Source organism: Leptodactylus fuscus, chromosome 3 (assembly GCF_031893055.1).
Source record: "Leptodactylus fuscus isolate aLepFus1 chromosome 3, aLepFus1.hap2, whole genome shotgun sequence".
Classification (NCBI taxonomy): domain Eukaryota; kingdom Metazoa; phylum Chordata; class Amphibia; order Anura; family Leptodactylidae; genus Leptodactylus; species Leptodactylus fuscus.
The window spans coordinates 68008543-68035545 of NC_134267.1; the positions used below are offsets into that span (position 1 = coordinate 68008543).

A 27003-nucleotide genomic window follows, 5' to 3' on the forward strand; every position below is an offset into this window, starting at 1 on the left:
CACATATCCTTTTGGGGTACATTACATTTTTATTAACTTAAAGGGGGTGCCCAGGCAAAAATGGACAACCCTTATAACTAGAGATGAGCGAACAGTGTTCTATCGAACACATGTTCGATCGGATATCAGGGTGTTCGCCATGTTCGAATCGAATCGAACACCACGTGGTAAAGTGCGCCAAAATTCGATTCCCCTCCCACCTTCCCTGGCGCCTTTTTTGCACCAATAACAGCGCAGGGGAGGTGGGACAGGAACTACGACACCGGGGGCATTGAAAAAAATTGGAAAAAGTCATTGGCTGCCGAAATCAGGTGACCTCCATTTTAGACGAATAGTGGATTTCAAATCCGGGTCATATGAGAATGTGAACTTTGTGACTATGAGACAGGGATAGCTGTACAGGCAGGGATAGCTAGGGATAACCTTTATTTAGGGGGGAATGTTATTAAAAATAACTTTTTGGGGCTCTATCGGGTGTGTAATTGTGATTTTTGTGAGATAAACTTTTTCCCATAGGGATGCATTGGCCAGCGCTGATTGGCCGAATTCCGTACTCTGGCCAATCAGTGCTGGCCAATGCATTCTATTAGCTTGATGAAGCAGAGTGTGCACAAGGGTTCAAGCGCACCCTCGGCTCTGATGTAGCAGAGCCGAGGCTGCACAAGGGTTCAAGCGCACCCTCGGCTCTGATGTAGGAGAGCCGAGGGTGCACTTGAACCCTTGTGCACACTCTGCTTCATCAAGCTAATAGAATGCATTGGCCAGCGCTGATTGGCCAGAGTACGGAACTCGACCAATCAGCGCTGGCTCTGCTGGAGGAGGCGGAGTCTAAGATCGCTCCACACCAGTCTCCATTCAGGTCCGACCTTAGACTCCGCCTCCTCCGGCAGAGCCAGCGCTGATTGGCCGAAGGCTGGCCAATGCATTCCTATGCGAATGCAGACTTAGCAGTGCTGAGTCAGTTTTGCTCAACTACACATCTGATGCACACTCGGCACTGCTACATCAGATGTAGCAATCTGATGTAGCAGAGCCGAGGGTGCACTAGAACCCCTGTGCAAACTCAGTTCACGCTAATAGAATGCATTGGCCAGCGCTGATTGGCCAATGCATTCTATTAGCCCGATGAAGTAGAGCTGAATGTGTGTGCTAAGCACACACATTCAGCACTGCTTCATCACGCCAATACAATGCATTAGCCAGTGCTGATTGGCCAGAGTACGGAATTCGGCCAATCAGCGCTGGCTCTGCTGGAGGAGGCGGAGTCTAAGGTCGGACCTGAATGGAGACTGGTGTGGAGCGATCTTAGACTCCGCCTCCTCCAGCAGAGCCAGCGCTGATTGGTCGAGTTCCGTACTCTGGCCAATCAGCGCTGGCCAATGCATTCTATTAGCCCGATGAAGTAGAGCTGAATGTGTGTGCTTAGCACACACATTCAGCTCTACTTCATCAGGCTAATAGAATACATTGGCCAATCAGCGCTGGCCAATGCATTCTATTAGCTTGATGAAGCAGAGTGTGCACAAGGGTTCAAGCGCACCCTCGGCTCTGATGTAGCAGAGCTGAGGGTGCACAAGGGTTCAAGTGCACCCTCGGCTCTCCTACATCAGAGCCGAGGGTGCGCTTGAACCCTTGTGCAGCCTCAGCTCTGCTACATCAGAGCCGAGGGTGCGCTTGAACCCTTGTGCACACTCTGCTTCATCAAGCTAATAGAATGCATTGGCCAGCGCTGATTGGCCAGAGTACGGAATTCGGCCAATCAGCGCTGGCTCTGCTGGAGGAGGCGGAGTCTAAGATCGCTCCACACCAGTCTCCATTCAGGTCCGACCTTAGACTCCGCCTCCTCCAGCAGAGCCAGCGCTGATTGGCCGAATTCCGTACTCTGGCCAATCAGCACTGGCTAATGCATTGTATTGGCGTGATGAAGCAGTGCTGAATGAGTGTGCTTAGCACACACATTCAGCTCTACTTCATCGGGCTAATAGAATGCATTGGCCAATCAGCGCTGGCCAATGCATTCTATTAGCGTGAACTGAGTTTGCACAGGGGTTCTAGTGCACCCTCGGCTCTGCTACATCAGATTGCTACATCTGATGTAGCAGTGTCGAGTGTGCATCAGATGTGTAGTTGAGCAAAACTGACTCAGCACTGCTAAGTCTGCATTCGCATAGGAATGCATTGGCCAGCCTTCGGCCAATCAGCGCTGGCTCTGCCGGAGGAGGCGGAGTCTAAGGTCGGACCTGAATGGAGACTGGTGTGGAGCTATCTTAGACTCCGCCTCCTCCAGCAGAGCCAGCGCTGATTGGTCGAGTTCCGTACTCTGGCCAATCAGCACTGGCCAATGCATTTCTATGGGGAAAAGTTAGCTTGCGAAAATCGCAAACTGACAGGGATTTCCATGAAATAAAGTGACTTTTATGCCCCCAGACATGCTTCCCCTGCTGTCCCAGTGTCATTCCAGGGTGTTGGTATCATTTCCTGGGGTGTCATAGTGGACTTGGTGACCCTCCAGACACGAATTTGGGTTTCCCCCTTAACGAGTTTATGTTCCCCATAGACTATAATGGGGTTCGAAACCCATTCGAACACTCGAACAGTGAGCGGCTGTTCGAATCGAATTTCGAACCTCGAACATTTTAGTGTTCGCTCATCTCTACTTATAACGTTTAAATCAACTGGAGGCAGTGAATAAGAAAAAAATTAAAAAAAGCACACTCACCTGTGCCCGTTGCTCCGGTGTCCTCCCATGCGTCCTGGTACTTCTACTCTGGGGGGCATCCTCCAGAGTTCATTTTCCGCTGAGACCAATCAGTGAAGGGCCTGCAATGTCACTACCTATGACATCACAGGTCCTCTTCCAGAGGCCTGCTGAGACCACTGCGGTCATGTGAATGCTGACGCCAATCAGCAGCTTCATCGGTCCACTGGGAGAGACCCTGAAGACACCACCAGAGCAGAAGAACCAGGACGCGCAGACAGACCCTGGTACAATGGGAGTATGCCTTTTTTTCTTTTCTTTTTTTTTCACTGCCTGGACAATCCCTTTAATTTTAGGGAGACCAGCAAAATAATGCCGTACAACCATGTTGGTTTCCTTTTATGTTCATCATTGACCGATAATAATTGTATATATTTATTGTACAAATAATACTACGGGCATACCAACCATGGGGGTTATATGAGGTTTTATAATGTATTTTAAGTTTTAGAGCTTTGTTTATTTTTTTATTCAACAAATGAGAGAGGTATAGCTCTTTAATCATACAAAACTAAAAGAGTTTGCAGTAGCTCACCAATCCCATCGAAAGAACATCCCAAGGTGCACGATCTGGGCTCCTGACTCTTCAAAGCTGAACTTTAAACATAGGACTATCATAGGACTGACTGCCGCAAGTTAATTACCTCGTGCTTCACAGTTGACATCATTGGAGTTTTGCTCGGAACAACTACATCTATATATGGTTCAATATAGGGGATAAAAAGGTCAAAGGACTAGCAAGATACTTATGTTGAGATTCTTCTTAGTACATGCATTTATACACTGTACCTTCTGTTATAATATCCTAACCCTGGCAGTTTTTACGCCAAATTTATATGTCCTTTAAAGGTGAATTTTTAAATCTGACATCAAAAATTTCGAATTTAACTATAGTAACTAATAATATTAAACAAACTTTATTGACAAAAAGTAATAGTGACCATTAGAACAATCAGGTGTGGATAATTAACTGATTAATGGCTCACCTGTTTAGAGGCAGTAAATAAGGAGTTCATATATATATTGGGTATAGTCGCAGTTCAGACACAGGGCTCGCTATGAGTAAGGGACATTGAAGTCCCGAAACGCATCAGTTACTGCGTTTTTAATCACATTTTTTATTTCTATTCACTGTGTTTTTTTTCTAATTTGTTTGGGTCGCTGTCTATTGCAATTTTAAAGAATTTTTTTGATGGATTAAAAGTTATGTATTAAATACATCCAAGTGATGCAGATCCTTCTGTCTTCTACTGGAAAATTTGCTTATAGCCCTTTAATGCCCACTTACATAAGAAGCTAATTGGTCAGATTCAACAATGCAAAAAGTCAGCAATCTCAGACCACAGAAACAGATATACAACAATCGAAATTCTAGAAATATATTTTATCCGCTCATGTTGGTTTTGCTGGACATTGCAGAAACCATGTTATTGGTATTGGGGTATTAGTGGGAGAGATAAGAAGTTTAGTCAGGCCCTACCTGGGATTTATGAAAATGCCCTGAGCCCCTATAAGGGCTCTCAAATGCTGGCAATCACAAATATGGCACTTACAGCAATGATACCATTGACTGCTTATAGTAATAGCCAGTTGTGTAAAAGGGTCTTTACGCAGTACAGATAATATATACAATGACATGTGCTGCAACGAAACAGACATAGGCAGCAGTATGAGCATCCAAAATACAGCGTCTATTACATCATAACTGGTACTAAATAACATTTGGGCTATGAGTTTGCGTGTGCAGATGAAGCTATACAGCAATGACCTTATCCTACTAACTGGAAACACACAGTTAAATATTTAGTATGTACACAGGAACAATATTATTAACTATTAGAAGTAATCCCGGAATTCTATGTCTAGCACTCAACACGTCACCTGGCAGTCTGGATCTTATTTGGTATTGTCTAATGTTTATCCAAAGCCAGATGGACTAAGTGCATTAATAGTACAGTGGTTTTTCTCTTTTATAGGGATGTTGTCACAACAGCAGATTGTGTGCATATGTAAGTCCGCTGTATACATCTGCAAATGCAAGAGACTCGTTCACCTTGTGTGTGAAAAAATAACTAAATAAATGGAGAAATATATCCATATGTAAAAGGTAATGCCCAGAAAATACGCATCAACCGGTGACTGGACCCAGTGGTGGAAACCATGTAAGCATAGGGATAGGCGAGGCCTGCTTTATCAAACACTATTTCCTACCAGACACCATAGTCAAATAATTTTCAACTATAATTTTATAAAAATTAAATATATATATATATATATATATATATATATATATATTTTCTACTGCAATAGCTTTAAAATGTAATCCTTTTATTTGTTTATTTTTTACTTTTTAGTTATATTAAAGTGGACCGTTCACCACCTTTACATCCTTCAATAGGTGCCTGTCTACTGATTCCTATGCGGTTGGATTTTTTCTCTAGTCCCTTACTGTTCTTGGCCCAATCTTGAGCAATGGTTTCTGTTTTAGTGAAGCTTAGTGGTATATGACCTAAAGGATGGGACGGCACTGCCCACTGATTTGTATTATATTTATAAAGCCAAACTGGAACAGGATCCAAAAAGAGACGCAATATGGTGCTCACTACGCTACTTGTTTATTGCTTTTATTTACTACAATTTGCATGACATGTGAGCGGGTAGGATCCCTTTAGGACATTTACCCACAGTCTACCACAGTCTTTTTTTCTGCATGGTCAATTACTATGGAACTGTGATTTTTATTTACAGCAAATAGTCACTGTTTTTGGGTGCATGACTGAAACAAGGCCTTTCACTTTGTTTTACCGATCTCAAAGGCCTTAGGATGTGGTAAAATGCACCTGAGCTTGTTGTATTAATCGGACAAGGTAGAAATTTTTAGTGAAGCGACTAGTAGATGTATGGCATGCAGGTGTACAGTGCACCATCAGACCACAATGGAGACTGCTGTACACTGGCCAATCAACGCTGGTCAATTCATTCCTATGAGAAAAAGTCAGCTCCCTCGTAACAGCAAGCTGCCAGCTCTCCCGACTAGCAAGGACGAGCCTGCTGCAGAACCAGCGTTGATTTGCCGAATGCTATACACTGTATAGCATTTGGCCAATCAACGCTGGCTCTGAATTGAATATTTACTGCGAATAGCTAGTAGTATTCGATCGAGTACGAATATTTCGAATACCATAGTATTTGATCAAATACCTACTTGATCGAATACTACTCGCTCATCTCTAGTAGAGACCTTTTTTATTATAACTACCTTATGTGAGGGAAAGTTTGCTTACCTCTTATAGGTGTCAGTCTGGAATGAATCTGGGATGAGCCTTTTAACTAGGAGCGTGGGTGATGTAGACCCCAACATCTACTTCAGCAGAACTCAAATTATAAATCCACTGTACGAGACTTCCGTAAGTAGACACTACACGCCATATAGTGTGTTCAATACTAACTAATAAGGGCGATCTCCATACAATTGACTTGACACAATAAGATTACGGAGTCCTCTACCCCACATGATTTATTCCTAGAGTGTCTCCTTATTATGCATGTATTTACATTTAACATAGACAATAAAAGTTGTCTTACCTATTTTCATTTCTGTTACTTGGATATATCTAAAAAGCCACATCCTATATCCGAACTAATTGAGTGCTATGGTCCCTTCCAACAGCAGATCTGAGATTAATGTAATTTTATGTCCTTGGAAATAAGGCGACGCTCACAAAAAAAAAAATAAAAAAAATGCCACAATATGTTAAAGTGTAACTACATTTTTGAACTTTTGATTTTCCAGCAGCATTTGTGTCATTAAGGCCGGTTGTAGACAACCGTGCTGCAACCAGCCTGCCGTGATTTAAAGGCACGGGCTGCTCTCAGGGTACACGGGAATAGGACCTGTCCGATCTGATGCGGCCCAGACAGGACTGTGAAAATCATTGCATAAGGGTGCATTCACACGACGTTTCCTGAAGCTTATTCTGACCGTAAAACACGTTCAGAATAGGCGGCGTATAAAGCAGCTCCATTCATTTCTATGGGAGCCGGCATACGAGCGCTCCCCATAGAAATGAATGGGCTGCTTCTTTCACTGCGAGCAGTCCCATTGAAGTGAATGGGACTGCTCGCAGTGAAAGAAGCAGCCCATTCATTTCTATGGGGAGCGCTCGTATGCCGACTCCCATAGAAATGAATGGAGCTGCTTTATACGCCGCCTATTCTGAACGTGTTTTACGGTCAGAATAAGCTTCAGGAAACGTAGTGTGAATGCACCCTAAGGGTGCATGCACACTACGTAACGCCGGGCGTGTATGAGAGCCGTACACGCCGGCGTTACAGCAGGGCTGCCGAACACTTCCCATTCACTTCAATGGGAGCGCACGTAAACGCCGCTGTTACGAGCGCTCCCATTGAAGTGAATGGGAAGTGTTCGGCAGTCTGCCGTAATGCCGGCGTGTACGGCTCTCATACACCCCGGCGTTACGTAGTGTGCATGCACCCTAACAGTGGTTTCTGGAAAATGTAGCACCGCTCCTATAACACTGTGTATGCTGTACGGACCTTGTGTGTGTGTACAGAAGAGAAAATGAGAGGAAGGTCACTTCAGACAGTTATATCTCAGGCAACATAAAATGTAGGAATGTGAATTTGGTGTCGTATGAAAGAGGAAACGCTCAACTTTCATATGAAACTAAGGTTGATGCAGCTGCATATAAATATCCCAATCCTGACAGTTTTCAGTGATATCTCTGGAAATAATACAGTTAGAACTGCAGCCTTAGCGTCATATGAGAATCTCATCCTTCATTTGACACCAGAAGCAAGTTTCTATGTTTTATATTGCCTTAAAGGGGTATTCCCATTTCAAGAATCCTACCTGTACTGCTAGCTTATGTAATTTGAAGAGTATACTGCTTTAACAATACTGCTTTGTTTTCCTGCTATGTGAAATTATATCTCCTAATGTTTACACGGGGTTTTCATAGCCCATCCTGAAATCACTCTACTGCTCTCACTGTTATCTACAGCTCTGCTGTTCAGCTAATTGCAATTTGCTCATAAAGTCATGTCTGTTATCTCTCTATGTAAACACACAGATAACACTGAGTCCTTTCTCTAGAATCATCTGCATATTATCTGATCTGCATTTCTATTAGATTTCTAGCAATCATAATAAGTTTTGTTATACTTCACAGCGTCCAGTTCAGCAAGCTGGGGGGAGGTGTCTTTGACTGTTTCATAAGGAATACAGGAAGTGACATAGCAGGCAAAGCTGCTGAACACAGGAGGATGGGGAAAAAAACCCCTTTAAATAGAACTGTCCAAAGTGACCCTCCCCTTAATTTTCTACTCATTACACACACAAGCCCGTACACAGTAACAAGCAGTGATACCCCTCAACAGGGAAGATAGGGAATAAACAAATGCAGAATTCCACAGAAAAGAGCCAAAACTTGTTAATAATGTATATTACAAGATTTATTAAAAAAACATGCTGACATAAAACCAAAAGTTGTTTACGCTTTAATGGAAAATCTCTTAAAGGCTAAGGCGCCACTTAACAGCAAAAACTAGAATCCCATCCACTTTGCAGGGACTGTAAAACGTCACTTTTTTTTCTACGGCGTTTTCACTGTGGCCAAACTGCAGCTTTTATGCGACGTGAAGCCCTGGCCTAAAGGGGCTTCCCTCTTTTTTATAATCCCTACTTGAAAGATGGCTCCTTTAAAAAAAAAAAAAAAAAAACACTGATCACACAGTGTTTCTCTGCTAAAACCAACGGTTAATAGCAGTAATCTCTAAGAAAACCAGACAACAAGCATTCAGTTTGCTTGAAGCACCATCAAAGGAAAAGCAAAGTTCACACTGTACACAGGACTTTCTGTTGAAAAGCTTCCGTCTATTTTTTTCTACAGTATTTTTTTCTCTCAATAGTAGAATGAATGATACAGGATACAAATATATCCTATGATGGATCAGAACAACAGACAGAACAAAAGAAGTGAACATAGCTTAAAGGGATTCTACCACTAAAACACTTTTTTCTAGTTACCACGTCAGAATAGCCTTTAAAAAGGCTATTCGTCTCTTACCTGTGGAAGTGCTCTCCGCCGCGCCGTTCGTTCAAAATACCGGTTTGTACCGGTATGCTAATTAGTTCTCTCGCAGCGATGGGGGCGTCCCCATCGCAGGAGCAGCGATGGGGGCGTCCCCATTGCAGCTCGAAAACTCACCACAGCGCCGCCTCTCCGGTCTTCGGTGTCCTCCCCTTGCCTCTTCAGCGTCTGTCGGACGCCTGCGCAGTATGCTCTCTGTTCGGCGAAGATTGCCGAACGTACTGCGCATGCGCGAAAGTTCGGTGCCCGCACTATGGCTGGGATCGCAATTTCGCGCATGCGCAGTACGTTCGGCAATCTTCGTCGAACAGAGCGTACTGCGCAGGCGTCCGACAGTACGCTGAAGAAGCAAGGGGAGGACACCGAAGACCAGAGAGGCGGCGCTGCGGTCAGTTTTTGAGCTGCAATGGGGACGCCCCCATCGCCGCGAGAGAACTCATTAGCATACCGGTACAAACCGGTATTTTGAACGAACGGCGCGGCGGAGAGCACTTCCACAGGTAAGAGACGAATAGCCTTTTTAAAGGCTATTCCGACGTGGTAACTAGAAAAAAAAGTGTTTTAGTGGTAGAATCCCTTTAACATAGTGCTCACTCAAACTAATGGCACGTTTCCATGTTTGTGAAGCACTAGTTGTAGTTTACTCAGCTCTCCAACATTATGGGATAAAACATTACGTATCTCTGTATTTATGGCAGTTTTCTGGTATAGAAAAGGTGCATTTTTCCACTAAAAATTGCACTTTTTTTTTTTTTTTTTGAGTTTCTATGCCACTTCTTTTAAAACATGAGCAGGAATGGGCAAGGACTTTTGTGGTTGGCACATTTATTATAACTAACAACAAAACTGGTGCTAAAAACTTCTTAGTAGTCTTAACATCTCCCCAATTACTTCTGCTACCAGCGAGTAGAGAAAGTTATCATATAAACCGCTTAATGCCACTCACATTAAGGGGCAGAAGTGCTCTCTTTAAATATGGCGCCCGCTGAGCAGCAGACTGGGTGCCACAGCTGTTGGACCACTGTTGTTTTACCTCTCTGCTTGTGGGCAATTAATCCCTCAGATGTCGGGGTCAGATGTGACCGTGGGTAACTGAGAAGGAGGTTTACTTTCACTTTCCCAGTTGTTTGAGGATACCACGGATGCCTAGATCATGGGAACCATTCTGTTCCGTCATTCTGAAGGATCCCAGCCCTGCCATAGGAAAATAACTGTTGCGTTCTACCTTTGTCTGTATCTGTATCGTTTTCCCATAGACTGCAAAAGTTACATGATATAAAAAAAATATAAACAAATGTAGAAATGTATGTTTTGTACAGCATGGGGGCCCCCACAGGGTTCCAATACATATTACATTAAAAGCCACACATATTGGAGTAAAGCCTGTTAGATGTAGAAAGTTATTCACTAACCCATTCACACACAACATCTGCAGTTTCAAGGACAAGCTGTCGTTTCCTGTGAATCACACTAGTGCTGGAGCCTAGGCACATTTGCCATTTACATGCGGTCTTGTAACACAGACGTCTGTGTAAGAAATCTGCAACATAATACAGAACCAGCCAAGAAAATAAGATGTCTCATGAGCATGTTCCATGTCACATCTCTCTGCGGATTTTCATTGTGGATTTCACCCTTTGTAAAGCTTGTGATCAAATGAGAATTCATTAGAGATAAAACCTACAGGTAACACATAATACTCATCTGGCCACAGAAAGAAACACATGCACCAGAATCTATCCAGTGCACTGAACCAACGCCGCACACACGTAAAAACACTGAATGATGAAGAAGATCAATATCGTCACCTCAGGTTGTACACTCAGATAGTCACCAACACCATAGAGATGTATAAGGACTGACAGCCCCCACAGTCATGTGTAAGGACTGACAGCCCCCACAGTGATGTGTAAGGACTGACAGCCCCCACAGTCATGTATAAGGACTGACAGCCCCCATATGGATGTATAAGGACTGACAGCCCCCACAGTCATGTGTAAGGACTGACAGCTCCCACAGTCATGTGTAAGGACTGACAGCTCCCACAGTCATGTGTAAGGACTGACAGCTCCCACAGTCATGTGTAAGGACTGACAGCTCCCACAGTCATGTGTAAGGACTGACAGCCCCCACAGTGATGTGTAAGGACTGACAGCCCCCACAGTGATGTGTAAGGACTGACAGCCCCCACAGTCATGTATAAGGACTGACAGCCCCCATATGGATGTATAAGGACTGACAGCCCCCACAGTCATGTGTAAGGACTGACAGCTCCCACAGTCATGTGTAAGGACTGACAGCTCCCACAGTCATGTGTAAGGACTGACAGCTCCCACAGTCATGTGTAAGGACTGACAGCTCCCACAGTCATGTGTAAGGACTGACAGCTCCCACAGTCATGTGTAAGGACTGACAGCTCCCACAGTCATGTGTAAGGACTGACAGCTCCCACAGTCATGTGTAAGGACTGACAGCTCCCACAGTCATGTGTAAGGACTGACAGCTCCCACAGTCATGTGTAAGGACTGACAGCTCCCACAGTCATGTGTAAGGACTCACAGCTCCCACAGTCATGTGTAAGGACTCACAGCTCCCACAGTCATGTGTAAGGACTGACAGCTCCCACAGTCATGTGTAAGGACTGACAGCCCCCATCTGGATGTATAAGGACTGACAGCCCCCATATGGATGTATAAGGAGTGACAGCCCCCATATGGATGTATAAGGAGTGACAGCCCCCATATGGATGTATAAGGACTGACAGCCCCCATATGGATGTATAAGGACTGACAGCCCCCATATGGATGTAGAAGGACTGACAGCCCCCATCTGGATGTAGAAGGACTGACAGCCCCCATCTGGATGTATAAGGACTGACAGCCCCCATATGGATGTATAAGGAGTGACAGCCCCCATATGGATGTATAAGGAGTGACAGCCCCCATATGGATGTATAAGGACTGACAGCCCCCATATGGATGTAGAAGGACTGACAGCCCCCATATGGATGTAGAAGGAGTGACAGCCCCCATATGGATGTAGAAGGAGTGACAGCCCCCATATGGATGTAGAAGGAGTGACAGCCCCCACATGGATGTAGAAGGAGTGACAGCCCCCACATGGATGTATAAGGAGTGACAGCCCCCACATGGATGTATAAGGAGTGACAGCCCCCACATGGATGTATAAGGAGTGACAGCCCCCACATGGATGTATAAGGAGTGACAGCCCCCACATGGATGTATAAGGAGTGACAGCCCCCACATGGATGTATAAGGAGTGACAGCCCCCACATGGATGTATAAGGAGTGACAGCCCCCACATGGATGTATAAGGAGTGACAGCCCCCACATGGATGTATAAGGAGTGACAGCCCCCACATGGATGTATAAGGAGTGACAGCCCCCACATGGATGTATAAGGACTGCCAGCCCCCACATGGATGTATAAGGACTGCCAGCCCCCACATGGATGTATAAGGACTGCCAGCCTCCACATGGATGTATAAGGACTGCCAGCCTCCATATGGATGTATAAGGAGTGACAGCCCCCATATGGATGTATGAGGACTGACAGCCCCCATATGGATGTATGAGGACTGACAGCCCCCATATGGATGTATGAGGACTGACAGCCCCCATATGGATGTATGAGGACTGACAGCCCCCATATGGATGTATAAGGACTGACAGCCCCCATATGGATGTATGAGGACTGACAGCCCCCATATGGATGTATAAGGACTGACAGCCCCCATATGGATGTATAAGGACTGACAGCCCCCATATGGATGTATAAGGAGTGAGTGAACGTTACTGTGACACTCAGCTGCTCTTTGCCCCGGCCCCTCCCATTTCCAGGCTTATGACAAGTGACCCCGGGCCTGCCTGCACTATAGCTGGCACATTCGTGTGGGACATGGCTGATATGGTCATGTAAGAGGGCAGGGCAGGGGGTGCCCACTTCACCCATCTTTCTACCCTGCTCTCTCCCACTCACTTCTGTGTCAGGTCAGTTTGGTGCCCCCGCCGCCCACCTGGCTGTACAACTTTCCCTCTGCCCCCATTGGACTTCCTCTGGTTTCCCCTCACCCCCTCCTCTCAATTCCTGCCGCCTCACATCAGGCACTGGCACTGCCAGCTTTCTGTTATGCCAGTCTCTGGCTGCTGACCACTCCAGTTTCTGTCAGTGTCCCTTATTGTGCTGCCCTGCCTGTCTCTTCCCTCCTCCCGGTCTCCATATAGCTGCTCCCGCTTTTCCTGCGCCCTGCACACAGACTGTCCACGACCCCAGTCACCAGCCGTCCCCTGCAGAGAGTTCTGCTTACCTTTGCGGCCATGCTGTGCCCCTCCAGATCACTTGCACCCCGGGAGCCAGACACACAGGGTCGTGACTAGAGTGGAGTTGCTCCTGGTAGGTATGATGTCACAGGAAGGGCGTGGTCTCTCAGAGGAGGGCGGAGTTTCGGCCATCACTGCTGTGTGCTGTATAGAGGAAGCCGGAGCCGAGCATATGTAGCTGGAGAACAGAAAGCAGAGAGGATTGTCTTGTGGTAATGGAGGGAGGATGGAAGGGGAGAGACAGGTTTGTTTTACATGAGACGGCATGTTGGATGAGTCTGAGGAGAGAGTGACGTAGTTACATGGGACTGCACGTTGGATGAGGCTGAGGAGAGAGTGACGTAGTTACATGGGACTGCATGTTGGAAATGGCTGAGGGGGGGAGTGCTGTAGTTACATGGGACTGCACGTTGGATGAGGCTGAGGGAAGGAGTGATGTAGTTACATGGGACGGCACGTTGGATGAGGCTGAGGAGAGAGAGTGACGTAGTTACATGGGACTGCACGTTGGATGAGGCTGAGGAGAGAGTGATGTAGTTACATGGGACTGCATGTTGGATGAGGCTGAGGGGAGAGAGTGACGTAATTACATGGGACTGCATGTTGGATGAGGCTGAGGAGAGAGAGTGATGTTACATGGGACTGCACGTTGGAAGAGGCTGAGGAGAGAGAGAGAGTAACATAGTTACATGGGACTGCACATTGGAGGAGCCTGAGGAGAGAGAGTGACGTAGTTACATGGGACTGCACGTTGGATGAGCCTGAGGAGAGAGAGTGACGTAGTTACATGGGACTGCACGTTGGATGAGGCTGAAGGAAGGAGTGATGTAGTTACATGGGACTGCACGTTGGAGGAGGCTGAGGGGGGAGTGATGTAGTTACATGGGACTGCACATTGGAGGAGCCTGAGGAGAGAGAGTGACATGGTTACATGGGACTGCATGTTTGATGAGGCTGAGGGGAGAGAGTGATGTAGTTACATGGGACTGCACGTTGGAGGAGGCTGAGGAGAGAGTGATGTAGTTACATGGGACTGCATGTTGGATGAGGCTGAGGGGAGAGAGTGATGTAGTTACATGGGACTGCACATTGGATGAGGCTGAGGAGAGAGAGTGATGTAGTTACATGGGACTGCATGTTGGATGAGGCTGAGGAGAGAGAGTGACATAGTTACATGGGACTGCACGTTGGATGAGGCTGAGGGAAGGAGTGATGTAGTTACATGGGACTGCATGTTGGAGGAGGCTGAGGGGGGAGTGATGTAGTTACATGGGACTGCACGTTGGAGGAGGCTAAGGGGGGAGTGATGTAGTTACATGGGACTGCATGTTGGAGGAGGCTGAGGGGGGAGTGATGTAGTTACATGGGACTGCACATTGGAGGAGCCTGAGGAGAGAGAGTGATGTAGTTACATGGGACTGCATGTTGGATGAGGCTGAGGGGAGAGAGTGACGTAGTTACATGGGACTGCACGTTGGATGAGGCTGAGGAGAGAGAGTGACGTAGTTACATGGGACTGCACGTTGGATGAGGCTGAGGGAAGGAGTGATGTAGTTACATGGGACTGCATGTTGGATGAGGTTGAGGGGAGAGAGTGACGTAGTTACATGGGACTGCACGTTGGATGAGGCTGAGGAGAGAGAGTGACGTAGTTACATGGGACTGCACGTTGGATGAGGCTGAGGAGAGAGAGTGAATGTAGTTACATGGGACTGCACGTTGGATGAGGCTGAGGGAAGGGGTGACGTAGTTACATGGGACTGCACATTGGATGAGGCTGAGGGAAGGGAGTCCTCAGGGCACTCGGTCGCCTCCTAAAAAGTATTGTGTTTTATTTTCAACGAAGGGAGCTGCAAATTTGGCTCCAAATATAAGTCCAAACACAAGTGCACCTCGTGCGGGGGCTCACATGGAGCCAATAAATGTTTAAAAAATAAAAGAAAGGGATCTGATGCGGCTGGAAAAGGGGACGACTCTGGTACTTCTGGGAGGGATGGAACCGTATCTAAGTAGATACTTGGATAGGGCTGCGGCGCAGTTGTTGTGGGAGGGTTTTAGTTTTGGATTTAAAATTCCTTTTGTTGATGTTCCTAGTGTAATGGTTAAAGAATCTTAGGTCTGCTTTAGAGCATCCTGGGGTGGTCAGCGAAAAGTTGGAAAAAGAAGTGGTGCTAGGGCGTATGGCTGGGCCTTTTGAGAAACCCCTCTTACCAGGGTTGCGGGTTTCCCCCTGGGGGTAGTTCCTAAAAAGGAACCCAACAAATTTAGGTTAATTCACCATCTGTCTTATCCGGAGGGATTGTCGGTGAATGATGGGATAGACCCCGAGTTATATTCGGTGGTCTATACGTCATTTGATGCGGCAATTTGTTGTGTTTGTCGTCTCGGGCAAGGGGCTTTATTAGCAAAATCAGATATAGAGGCGGCGTTCCGGCTACTGCCGGTTCACCCAGATAGCCTGCATTTGTTGGGGTGTTTTTGGGAGGGATCTTATTTTGTGGACTGCTATTTACCCATGGGGTGTTTGTTATCGTGTTCTTTCTTTGAAAAGTTTAGTACCTTTCTGGAATGGGTGTTGCAGGATGTGTTGGGGTGTCAGTCTGTCATCCATTACCTGGATGACTTTTTGTGTATGGGGCCTAGGGATTCTTCGGTTTGTTCGATGTTACTGCATACGGTTGAGAGAATGGCGGAGGATTTTGGGGTTCCATTGGCTCCGGGTAAGACTGAGGGCCCAACCACGGTTTTAAGTTTTTTAGGGATAGTTATAGATACAGTTATGATGGAATGCAGGTTGCCCGAAGACAAATTGAAAGGGTTGCGTTTGGAGGTTAGGAGGGCAGTGAGGTTAAGGAAGTTGCGATTGCAGGAGTTACAATCTCTTTTGGGTAAATTAAATTTTGCTTGTCGCATTATGCTGGCAGGGCAGGGTGTTTGCGCGGCGCCTGGCGGTGGCTACAGCCGGGGAGTCGCACCCATCTCATTTTATTCGGTTGAGGGGGGATCCGGTAGTTTGGGATGGGTTTTTGGATAGGTATAATGGGAGGTCTTTGTGGATGGCAGAAACCGTTGATGCGGTGGATTGGGAACTTTACACGGATGCGGCCAGGAGCGGGGGGGTTTGGGGCGTTTTTTCAGGGGCATTGGTGTGTAGGTCAGTGGCCGGTTAGGTGGGTGGAAGAGGGGTTTACGAGGAATTTAGCGCTGTTAGAGATTTTTCCCATTTTAGTGGCCGTTAAGGTTTGGGGGTCAGTTTTTGAAAATAGGAGGGTTAGGTTTCACTGTGATAATATGGGGGTGGTTATGGCTATTAACAGTCTATCTGTCTCTTCCCCCCCGTTGTTAATATTTTGCAACAAATGGTATTGGAGTGTTTGAAATTAAACGCTGCTGTGTCTGCCGTTCATGTTCCTGGGGTATGTAACGACATTGCGGATGCATCTCGTTCGTAGTGGGAGCGGTTTCGGACGTTGGCACCAGAGGCGGACAACCATGGCACCAACTGGCCACAGGTGTGGTGGAACGTGCCGGTTGATCTGCAGAGCAGCTGATCTGCTCGTCATTGGTTGATGGTACTTGGGCGGCTTACGGGAGGGCTTGGACGTTATGGGAGGATTGGGTGGCGTCGTTGGGTTTGGGGGATGATGATAGGGCAATTCAGTTAATGCTATTTATTGGGCATTGCAGAGAGGAAGGGTGGTCAGTTTCCAGGATGAGTAGTTGCATCGCGGGTATAGCGTTTGGTTGTAAGTGTAGGGGGTTGCCTGATTTTACAAAATCTTTCTTTATTCGGCAAGCGTTGAGAGGGTGGAGGAGATTCCGGGTGGCTAGCGCCTGGTTTCCTTTAGACCAGGGGTAGGGAACGTACGGCTCTCCAGCTGTTGCAAAACTACAACTCCCAGCATGCATACATGCTCTGCTGTTCTTGGAACTCCCATGGAAGTGAATGGAGCATGTTGGGAGTTGTAGTTTCACAGCAGCTGGAGAGTCGAAGGTTCCCTACCCCTGCTAGTACGTCGGATAGGGCAATGGGAGTCCGTTAGGTTTCGATCTTATGTTCGTTTGGGCATGGACGTGTAATGGATGGGTTAGGTTTTTGGATCTGATTGTTGACGGTTGTGTTGTTGTTGTTGCTGCTGTTTTTCAGGTGCCGCCCCATGCCTGGTGTGGTTGTTAGGACACTCGTTTGTGTTTTGGGGTGCCTTGCGGGTGTCGGTACGACCAGACGGCGGCCAGCAGGGGTTCAACAGGAACAAAGTGGTTATTCGGTGGCTTGGGATGCGAGGTATGCTATGGGGCAAAGTTTTGACCGAATTTAATAGGTATGCTTGTCTGGACAGACCTCCAGATGTATTAGTACTGCATGTGGGGGGTAATGATTTGGGGATTAGGTCGTTTCGGGAGTTAAGTTTGACCTTCTGCGCATGTGGGCCATGTTTCTCCATATAATCACTGTATGGTCAGACATTGTTCCTCGTAGGTCATGGCGGGATGCTCGGTCCGTGGAGCGCATTAATAAGCCGCGGATCAAAGTAAACAGGGATATTGGTAAATTCATGGCTAGAAATGGTGCTGTGGCGGTCAGGCACATGGATTTGGAGAATGGGGAAGGCGCTTTCTGGAGAGCGGACGGAGTGCATTTAAATGCAGTTGGTATAGACATGTGGTGCTTGGGCCTGCAATCGGGCATTGAAACCACAATTAGAGTGTGGAGGGACGCCCACCAGTAAGGTGTCACAGGTGGGGCGTTGTGGTGGTGGGGGTTCTCGAGGTTAGTATCTGGGAATGCTTTTGGTGGGGGAAGGCCCCATGGTAGGGGCTGGACTCCCCAAGACCATTAGCAGGTTTTGGTGGTAACCTTGTTGGGGACAGGTAATGGGATTAAAGGCGATGGTCCGTTTTGGACAGAGGTTTGGAACATAGCACCAAGGCGTTTTAACTTGGTGCCCCCGAGCTGGTGCGGAACGGCTGGAGGTAACTTGCCGGTGCTAATCATTGGGATTTTGGCATATATTGGGCTTTGGGGCCTCGAGGACCTCCCTCGTAGCTTAAGGGGAATGTTAATTTTTTGTTATTACAATTATTTGTTATCTTCAATAAACGGCTGCTGTGGCCGATTGATCCAAACACCTGTGGTCGAGTCTTTATTTCAGGTATTCAGTATGAGAAGCATGAACCAAATTGGCAATACCTTTGTCAAGAAAGGCTGGACAAGCTGCGAAGATGCTAAAAGGGAGGCCTGCATGACGGGATGCCATGAGGCGAAGAAACAGGCAAAGCAGGGGTTAATGATTGTGACAGTTGGTAGGAATGACGTAGGAGGGGGAGGGGGGTTTATAACCTGCAGGTGGGAATCTTCCCGCCATTTCGGATCTGTTATCTGAAGAAAGAAGCTCCCGCCCACCCGCCCTTTTTTTTGGGTGGGGGATCAATCAGGTTATTTTATCTTACATGGGAGGTAGTATCTTGTCGTGGTGGCCGTGGCGGTGGGGTGGGGGTCCTCGAGGTTGGTATCTGGGAATGCTTTTGGTGGGGGAGGACCCCATGGTAGGGGCTGGACTCCCCAAGACCATTAGCAGGTTTTGGTGGTAACCTGGTTGGGGGACAGGTAATGGGATTAAAGGTGATGGCCTGTTTTGGCCAGAGGTTTGGAACATAGCACCAAGGCGCTTTAACTTGGTGCCCCCAAGCTGGTGCGGAACAGCTGGGGGTAACTTGCCGGTGCTAATCATTGGGATTTTGGCATATATTGGGTTTTGGGGCCTCGAGGACCTCCCTCGTAGCTTAAGGGGAATGTTGGCATTTTTGTGTTTTTTTTTTGTTATTTCAATTATTTGTTATTTTCAATAAACGGCTGCTGTGGCCAATTAATCCAAACACTTGTGTTCAAGTCTTTATTTCAGGTATTCAGTATGAGAAACATGAACCTATTGGCAATACCTTTGTCATGTTTCTGAAATCTGCTTAATGGCCGACCCAAAGTCCATAATGGTTCAACTAAAATGGAAATGTCTGTACTGACATTGACTATTCTGGCCGTCTCCCTCATGATCCTCTATGAATCTTCCGCAGCTTTAGACCTGATTTCTTGATAAAATCCTGGAGACGCTGTACTTGAGCTCTACAGAAACACAGATCCAAGCTGACAGCTTAATGAAAGGAACTGCTTGTGAACAAATAAAACAGTTTTTAGAATTTGTGATTTATTTATTTTTATTCTAATTTAAACCACTAGCCCCTGGACATTGCAATGGGAAGTCCAGCAGTCCTCATATACGCCAACTCTCTGATGTTCTCATGGCTTTGCATGTGATGCAAACCCTACGTACTAACATCTTGTGCCGAGTAGAAGACACGTCCTATTCTCTTTGCGTTAGGCGACAAGCAGAGATTTTTGTCGCGTGCCCCTATGTGCCAATTCAGCCCTACCACCCCCATTAAGCATTCTTTATCCCCTTTTTTCCACTTGTGACTTGCCACAGCAGCGTTTACAGTTTTTTTGGGGTATACACCGAGGAAAGCTGGATGTTGCGGATATGGAATGACTGAATGAAGGACTGTCTCCCACTTAGCATTGGGGGGTACAGCATGTGGAAAGCTGGATGTCGCATATATATATACTGACTGAATTGCTGTGTATCCCACTCATCTTTGGGGGATACAGCATTAAAAACAGGGTTGAGCCTACTTGCCCTGACTGAATGAACGGCTTTCTCCTACTTAGGTTTTGGGGGTACACACCCTGGATATCTGGATTGAGCTTACATAACCAGACCTAATTGCTCTGTATCCCTGTTTTGGGGTTACACACTGCATGAAAAGCTGCTTTGCACGTATAAAGCAAGAACTAACTGCTCTGTATTCCTGCTATTTTGTGGGGGGGGGGGACACCCCTAATAAAAACTGGTTGGAACATATATAGCAAGAAATAACTGCTATGGATTCCTGCTATTTTGTGGGGGACACTTCTAATAAAAGCTGGTTTGCACGTTTATAGCAGGAGGTAACTACTCTATTCCTGCAAATTTGTGGGGGAAGGGACACCCCAATGAAAAGCTGGTTTGCACGTATATAGCAAGAAGTAACTGCTGTGGATTCCTGCTATTTTGTGGGGGACATCCCTAATAATAGCTGGTTTGCACGTATATAGCAGGAGGTAACTGCTCCGGATTTCTGCAAATTTGTAGGAGGGGGGACACCCCAAAGAAAAGCTGTTTTGCACGTATATAGCAGAAGGTAACATCTGTATTCCTGCAAATTTGTGGGGGGGGGGACACCCCAAAGAAAAGCTGGTTTGCACGTTTATAGCAGGAGGTAACTACTCTATTCCTGCAAATTTGTAGGGGACCCCCCCAAAGAAAAGCTGGTTTGCACGTATATAGCAAGAAGTAACTGCTGTGGATTCCTGCTATTTTGTGTGGGGACACCCCTAACAAAAGCTGGTGTGCACGTATATAACAACAAGTAACTGTTCTGTATCCCTGTTTTCCACCGTCCGTGGAAAGCTGGACTCCTGTCCCTGCCGTGTATAGCTCTGAGAAGAGCTGTTGTTGTTCTTCGGTTTTTCCCTGCTTACCTGAAGCTAATGCCTATCTAGCTCTTAACAGATATCTTTCTCTCCCTATCTCTGACCGCAAATCTGGCAGCGGCCATTCTTATAAATGGGAGGTCACATGTTTTCGGCAGCCAATGGGTTTTTAAAATTTTTTTCACTGCCTTTGTTGTCATAGTTTCTCTCCCACCTCCCCTGCACAGTTATTGGTGCAAAAAATGCGCCAGGGAAGGTGGGAGGGGATTCGAATTTTTACTGCGTATGCCGCATGGTATTCGATTGGGAATGAATATCTTAAATGGCCTGATATTTGATCAAATACCTATTCGATCAAACGGTGGTCGCTCATCTCTATACATGAGTATTGCTATGTTTTACTACCGTACATAAATTTGGCTACTTACTTATATGACTAAGCGCCAAACGTGTAAAGAAAAAGTTATGATAAGAAGTATCAAGTGTCACCAGCTGCTACTAAGAATAAACTGGAGCTCACAAATCATGGATATGTCAAGGATGGAAACAGACTTGCAAATTCATTTTTACTACCTGTTCACTTCATTTTTATCCTAAAAAAAAGTTGTTGTTTTTTTTTGTTTTTTTTTTAATATTAAACAGAGTCTACCACCTCACCAAATTTAATCAGACGGCAACTTTGTGTTATAGGGCAGACATTGCAGTGATAAGCAAATTACCTTTGTATGTCACTTTGGTAGATTTGGAAAAACCTACTTTGAAGTCTTATGTAAAGGAGGTAGTTGGTACCTCAGCCCCCTGGAGCACTTGACTGTTCTTGCCACTCAGACCCCTACCTTCTCCCTTTACCACCCTGTACAGTAACAATTGATAATCCTAATCACACTTGAGCAACAAAAACAGTGCTCCCAGGGCTGTAGTCTCACCCCCAGTGCACCAATATCCTAATTTGCATAGGACTTCATTGTTTTTTTTATCTACAAAAGTGACATACATTTCAATGTTATGTTATTTATCAATGTAATAAGATAAGATAGTCCTTTTATAGTCCCATCATGGGGAATTTTCAGTGTGTTACAGTAGCATGTGTCAGGGTCTGGCAATGGGCGCTAGGGATTAGGTTAGAGCAGGGATAGGGAACCTTTGGCTCTCCAGCTGCTGTGAAACTACAACTCCCAACATGCTCCACTCACTTCCATGTGAGTTCCAAGAACAGCAGAGCAAGTATGCATGCTGGGAATTGTAGTTTTGCAACAGCTGGAGAGCCGTACGTTCCCTACCCCTGGGTTAGAGAATGGTCCGTGCAGATGGCAAAGGTGAAGAGATCAGGCCTAAGCCAGGCACAGAGTTGAGTTATATAGTCTGGAACAAGCTAAGGGTGAAATCACAGGTAAGGTCAAGTAACATGAATACCTTACAGGAAGTCTAGCACACTAAGAAACTTATTCTGCAGACACCAAGCAATGGGCTGAGCACACTTTTATGCAGGAGGAGGTTTCAGCAGGGATTGTTTGGGGACACATTTATTAGTGTGTACTTGCCATTTAAAACAGAGAGAGAGCCAGTGTGTACATTATGGACACCACTAACAGCAGAAGAGTAGCAATGAGGCCATATGCCAGTGAGGTGTTGCTGGTGGCTGTGTAAGGGGCTTATGGAATAACTAAATAAATTTGTCTGATCTTCTGCTGCCATCTACTGCTGAAAGACTAAATTGCAGGGCAAAACTATTCACAAAAGAACCCCCCTACACCTCAGAGAAAAATAGTATGTTCCCGGGAGGAAAAGCGTGTGAATACAGGAAGCTGCAGGCAGAAGTAGGCACATGTCATGCAGAGAGGACCTGCTGCAGGTTGCTGTGCCCACTAATGACTTTCCTTGGCTAAGCAAGGACCCTGAGAGACTTCACTATTCCTGCTTTATGTCAGCTTGTAAACAGAGGTACGTGGGAGCGTGAGTAGAGTGAAGGGGCCATACAGGTCAAGCTTTAAAGCAGCCTTGTGTGCTGGAAGACAAAGCAGGCCCCTGCCTGGAAGGTTGATACGGTGCACCATGTCACTGACTTACTTTAAGAGAGGCCTCTCCTAGTCAATGCTGCAGATTCTAACTAAGGACACTAGAGGGGTAACTACCACAATCTGTTGTGCGCACTGTCATATTGAAGTTATACATTTTGCTTAGCTCCTGTATACTTATTTCTTACTTTCTCTCCTGCTCTCATCCCCCTCCTCTCCTTTCTTTATTAAACTGTGTTATATCGTTGTTCCGTGGCTCCGTGCAGTTACTGCGTATATTATCACCTGCTCCCCATTACATTTCTGGCGTAGTCGACAGGATACGCAGTCTGTATTGAGCATGGAAAGACGGGGGGAATGCTGCAGATGGGAGTGCTCCAGTGCAACCAGAAGGGGATGCACCAAGGCAACCAGATGGAGGAATAAAAGTGAGACCTTTATCTCTGGGTGCAATGTTGACCCATATACCCAAATTTAACAGAGATAATATACCTCTGCATTAATGGGCACAGAGTATGAAAGGCATGTTAAAGGTGGCAGGAGTAAATGCAGAAAATCAAGGTGAAAAACTGCTGATGGCCCTAGAGGGGCATGCTCAAGATACCGTATTGCTGCGTCCTGAAAGTGAAAGGAGGACACTGGAGCAGGTGGTGAAGATTCTTGAGAGGGTATGGTGGGAGACCTGAAACAGGTGATTTGCAGGCACAATTGTTTCATAGATTACAATGTAAGGTGGAAGAGTTGCCACAGTACAATCATGGCCAAAAGTTTGAGACTGATAGAAATATAAATTTTTACAAAAGTCTACTGCTTCAGTTTTTCTAATGGCAATTTGCATATACTCCAGAATGTTATAAAGAGTGATCAGCTTAACAGCAATTACTTGCAAAGTCAATATTTGCCTAGAAAATGAACTTTATCCCCCAAAACACATTTCAACATCATTGCAGCCCTGCCTTAAAAGGACCAGCTAACATCGTTTCAGTGATTGCTCCATTAACACAGGTGTGGGTGTTGATGAGGACAGGGCTGGAGATCAATCTGTCATGATTAAGTAAGAATGACACCACTGGACACTTTAAAAGGAGGCTGGTGCTTGGCATCATTGTTTCTCTTCTGTTAACCATGGTTATCTCTAAAGAAACACGTGCAGTCATCATTGCACTGCACAAAAATGGCCTAACAGGGAAGAGTATCACAGCTAGAAAGATTGCACCTCAGTCAACAATCTATCGCATCATCAAGAACTTCAAGGAGAGAGGTTCCATTGTTGGCAAAAAGGCTCCAGGGCGCCCAAGAAAGACCAGCAAGCGCCAGGACCGTCTCTTAAAAGTGTTTCAGCTGTGGGATCGGGCTACCAGCAGTGCAGAGCTTGCTGAGGAAAGGCAGCAGGCAGGTGTGAGTGCATCTGCACGCACTGTGAGGTGGAAACTCTTGGATCAAGGCCTGGTCTCAAGGAAGGCAGCAAAGAAGCTACTTCTCTCCAGAAAAAACATCAGGGACAGACTGATATTCTGCAAAAAGTACAGGGAGTGGACTGCTGAGGACTGGGGTAAAGTCATTTTCTCTGATGAATCCCCTTTTCGATTGTTTGGGACATCTGGAAAACAGCTTATTCGGAGAAGACGAGGTGAGCGCTACCACCAGTCTTGTCTCATGCCAACTGTAAAGCATCCTGAAACCATTCATGTGTGGGGTTGCTTCTCAGCCAAGGGAATCGGCTCTCTCACAGTCTTGCCAAAAAACACAGCCATGAATAAAGAATAGTACCAGAATGTCCTCCAAGATCAACTTCTCCCAACCGTCCAAGAGCAGTTTGGCGATCAACAATGCCTTTTCCAGCATGATGGAGCACCTTGCCATAAAGCAAAGGTGATAACTAAATGGCTCAGGGAACAAAACAGAGAGATTTTGGGTCCATGGCCTGGAAACTCCCCAGATCTTAATCCCATTGACAACTTGTGGTCAACCATCAAGAGACGGGTGGACAAACAAAAACCTACAAATTCTGACAAAATGCAAGAATTGATTGTGCAAGAATGGACCGCTATCAGTCAGGATTTGGTCCAGAAGTTGATTGAGAGCATGCCAGGGAGAATTGCAGAGGTCCTGAAGAAGAAGGGTCAACACTGCAAATATTGACTTGCTGCATTAACTCATTCTAACTGTCAATATAAGCTTTTGTTACTCATAATATGATTACAATTATATTTCTGTATGTGATAAAAACATCTGACAAACACACATAAAAACCAGAGGGCAGCAGATCATGTGAAAATATAATATTTGTGTCATTCTCAAAACTTTTGGCCATGACTGTATACCAATACACTATAGAGAGTTATGATCCAAATTCTTGCCGCAGAGCCAGAGCTAGCACAAATTCCCAGATATGCCGATTGCACCCTGTGGGATCAATTTCTTAGAGGACTATACAATCCACTGTCCCTCGCCAATTTGTTCTTCTCTTGGTGGGAGGAATCATACATTTTTTCGGGGAATAATCTATTTGGTGACTATTTGCTCTGGTACGGCCGCTACATAGACGATATTCTTATTGTCTGGTGATGTAGCGGCCGTACCAGAGTTTGTCGATTATTTAAACTCCAATGGATTCAATTTAAGGTTTACTTTTTCCCATGAGGCTAGGGACATTTCATTTCTTGATATTTCTCTTTCAGGAAATGTGGATTTAGAGATGGTTGAAACCAGCTTGTTTAGGAAGCCAACAGCAGGGAATGCGGTATTACTGGCATCGAGTCAACACCCCAAACATACTTTGAAAGCAGTGCCCGTAGGTGAATTGTACAGAACCCGCAGAGCTTGTTCATCTGCTTCACAATATGAGATTAAAAAAAAAAGCAACTCTTAATAGGCTACGAGCCCGGGGCTACCCAGTGTGGACTCTTAAACGAGCTGTTACAATAGTGGAAGCTAAATCACAGGCATCACTTTTAACTAAATCTACAAATAGACAACAAACAGATACAGGGGAAAGACAGATAGTGTTTTCCACACCTTATAGTCAGCAATATGCGGAAATAGTAAAGATTTTTAAACGCAACATAGCAATCTTACATCAGGATCCTATTACTAAGGATATTTTACGAGGAGGTGTGAGGTTTGTAGCAAAAAGAGGCCACACTGTAGATCTTTTATCACCTAGTATGTATCGCAATACAGAAAAAACTACCAGTCAAACATGGCTTGATTTGAAGGGTTTTTACAAGTGTGGCTTAAGTTGTTGCACTATGTGCAGATTCGCTAAAAAAAGTAAGACCTTTTGTGATGCTAATCATTCTAAAACCTATGAGATTAATTCTTTCTTAAATTGCAATAGCGATCATACAGTTTACATTATTGAATGCAATATATGTGACAAACTGTATGTTGGCTGTTCGGTCAGCGCGCTCAAACATAGAATTTTGGAGCATGTGATAGTAATAAAATGAAGGAGAACACTTCTAATGCATCGAAGCACTTTTCGCAAATTCACGGGGGTAATACATCAAGTCTGAATTTCTATGCAATTGAACAGGTAACGGAGCCGGAGAGAGGAGGTGACCGGAGGAAGAAACTCCTCCTAAGAGAAGCATTTTGGATAATGCGTCTAGATACACGATGCCCTAAGGGTTTAAATATAAGATCGGACCTCTCCTTCATATATTGACTTATGTTATTCTTATTGCATGCTTGTGTGGTATCCCGGTTTTGTGCGGTATTTTGTGAATTATTGGAGGCTTGTAGTCCTTTCTATTTTATTTTTTTCTATTTTGAATTGGACTATGCAGGCTTCCGTAGTAAAAGAGGTGAGCGTAATGGGATCTGTAGTCTAGGACTCTTAAATCTCATCTTAGATTTGCTTCTGCTTTGGGTTGAACTATGTAGGCTTCCATAGAAAGGAAACCAAGCATGATGGGATATGTAGTTTAGTATCCATATATAATAATGTTCGACAGAGTCTTACATATCTTTGGTACTATAACTGGTACATACTATTTGTATGTTAAGGATGATCCATCTTTATTAAGGTATATACACGGATAACTAGGAAAATATTATGGTTAATACAGTCCTATGAAAAAGTTTGGGCACCCCTATTAATCTTAATCATTTTTAGTTCTAAAAATTTTGGTGTTTGCAACAGCAATTTCAGTTTGATATATCTAATAACTGATGGACACAGTAATATTTCAGGATTGAAATGAGGTTTATTGTACTAACAGAAAATGTGCAATATGCATTAAAC

General features: G+C 45.4%; 1 protein-coding gene across 1 annotated transcript in view; it reads right to left on the reverse strand.

Annotated features, from left to right (window-relative positions):
- SNX9 (sorting nexin 9) overlaps nt 1-13285 on the reverse strand; it is a 75462-nt gene extending 62177 nt beyond the window's left edge. Inside the window, exon 1 of the mRNA XM_075267703.1 lies at nt 13199-13285. Within this exon, the coding sequence (XP_075123804.1) occupies nt 13199-13210 (12 nt within the window). The 5' untranslated portion in view covers nt 13211-13285. The remainder of the gene's footprint in view (nt 1-13198) is intronic.
- Nucleotides 13286-27003: the final 13718 nt, after the last annotated feature.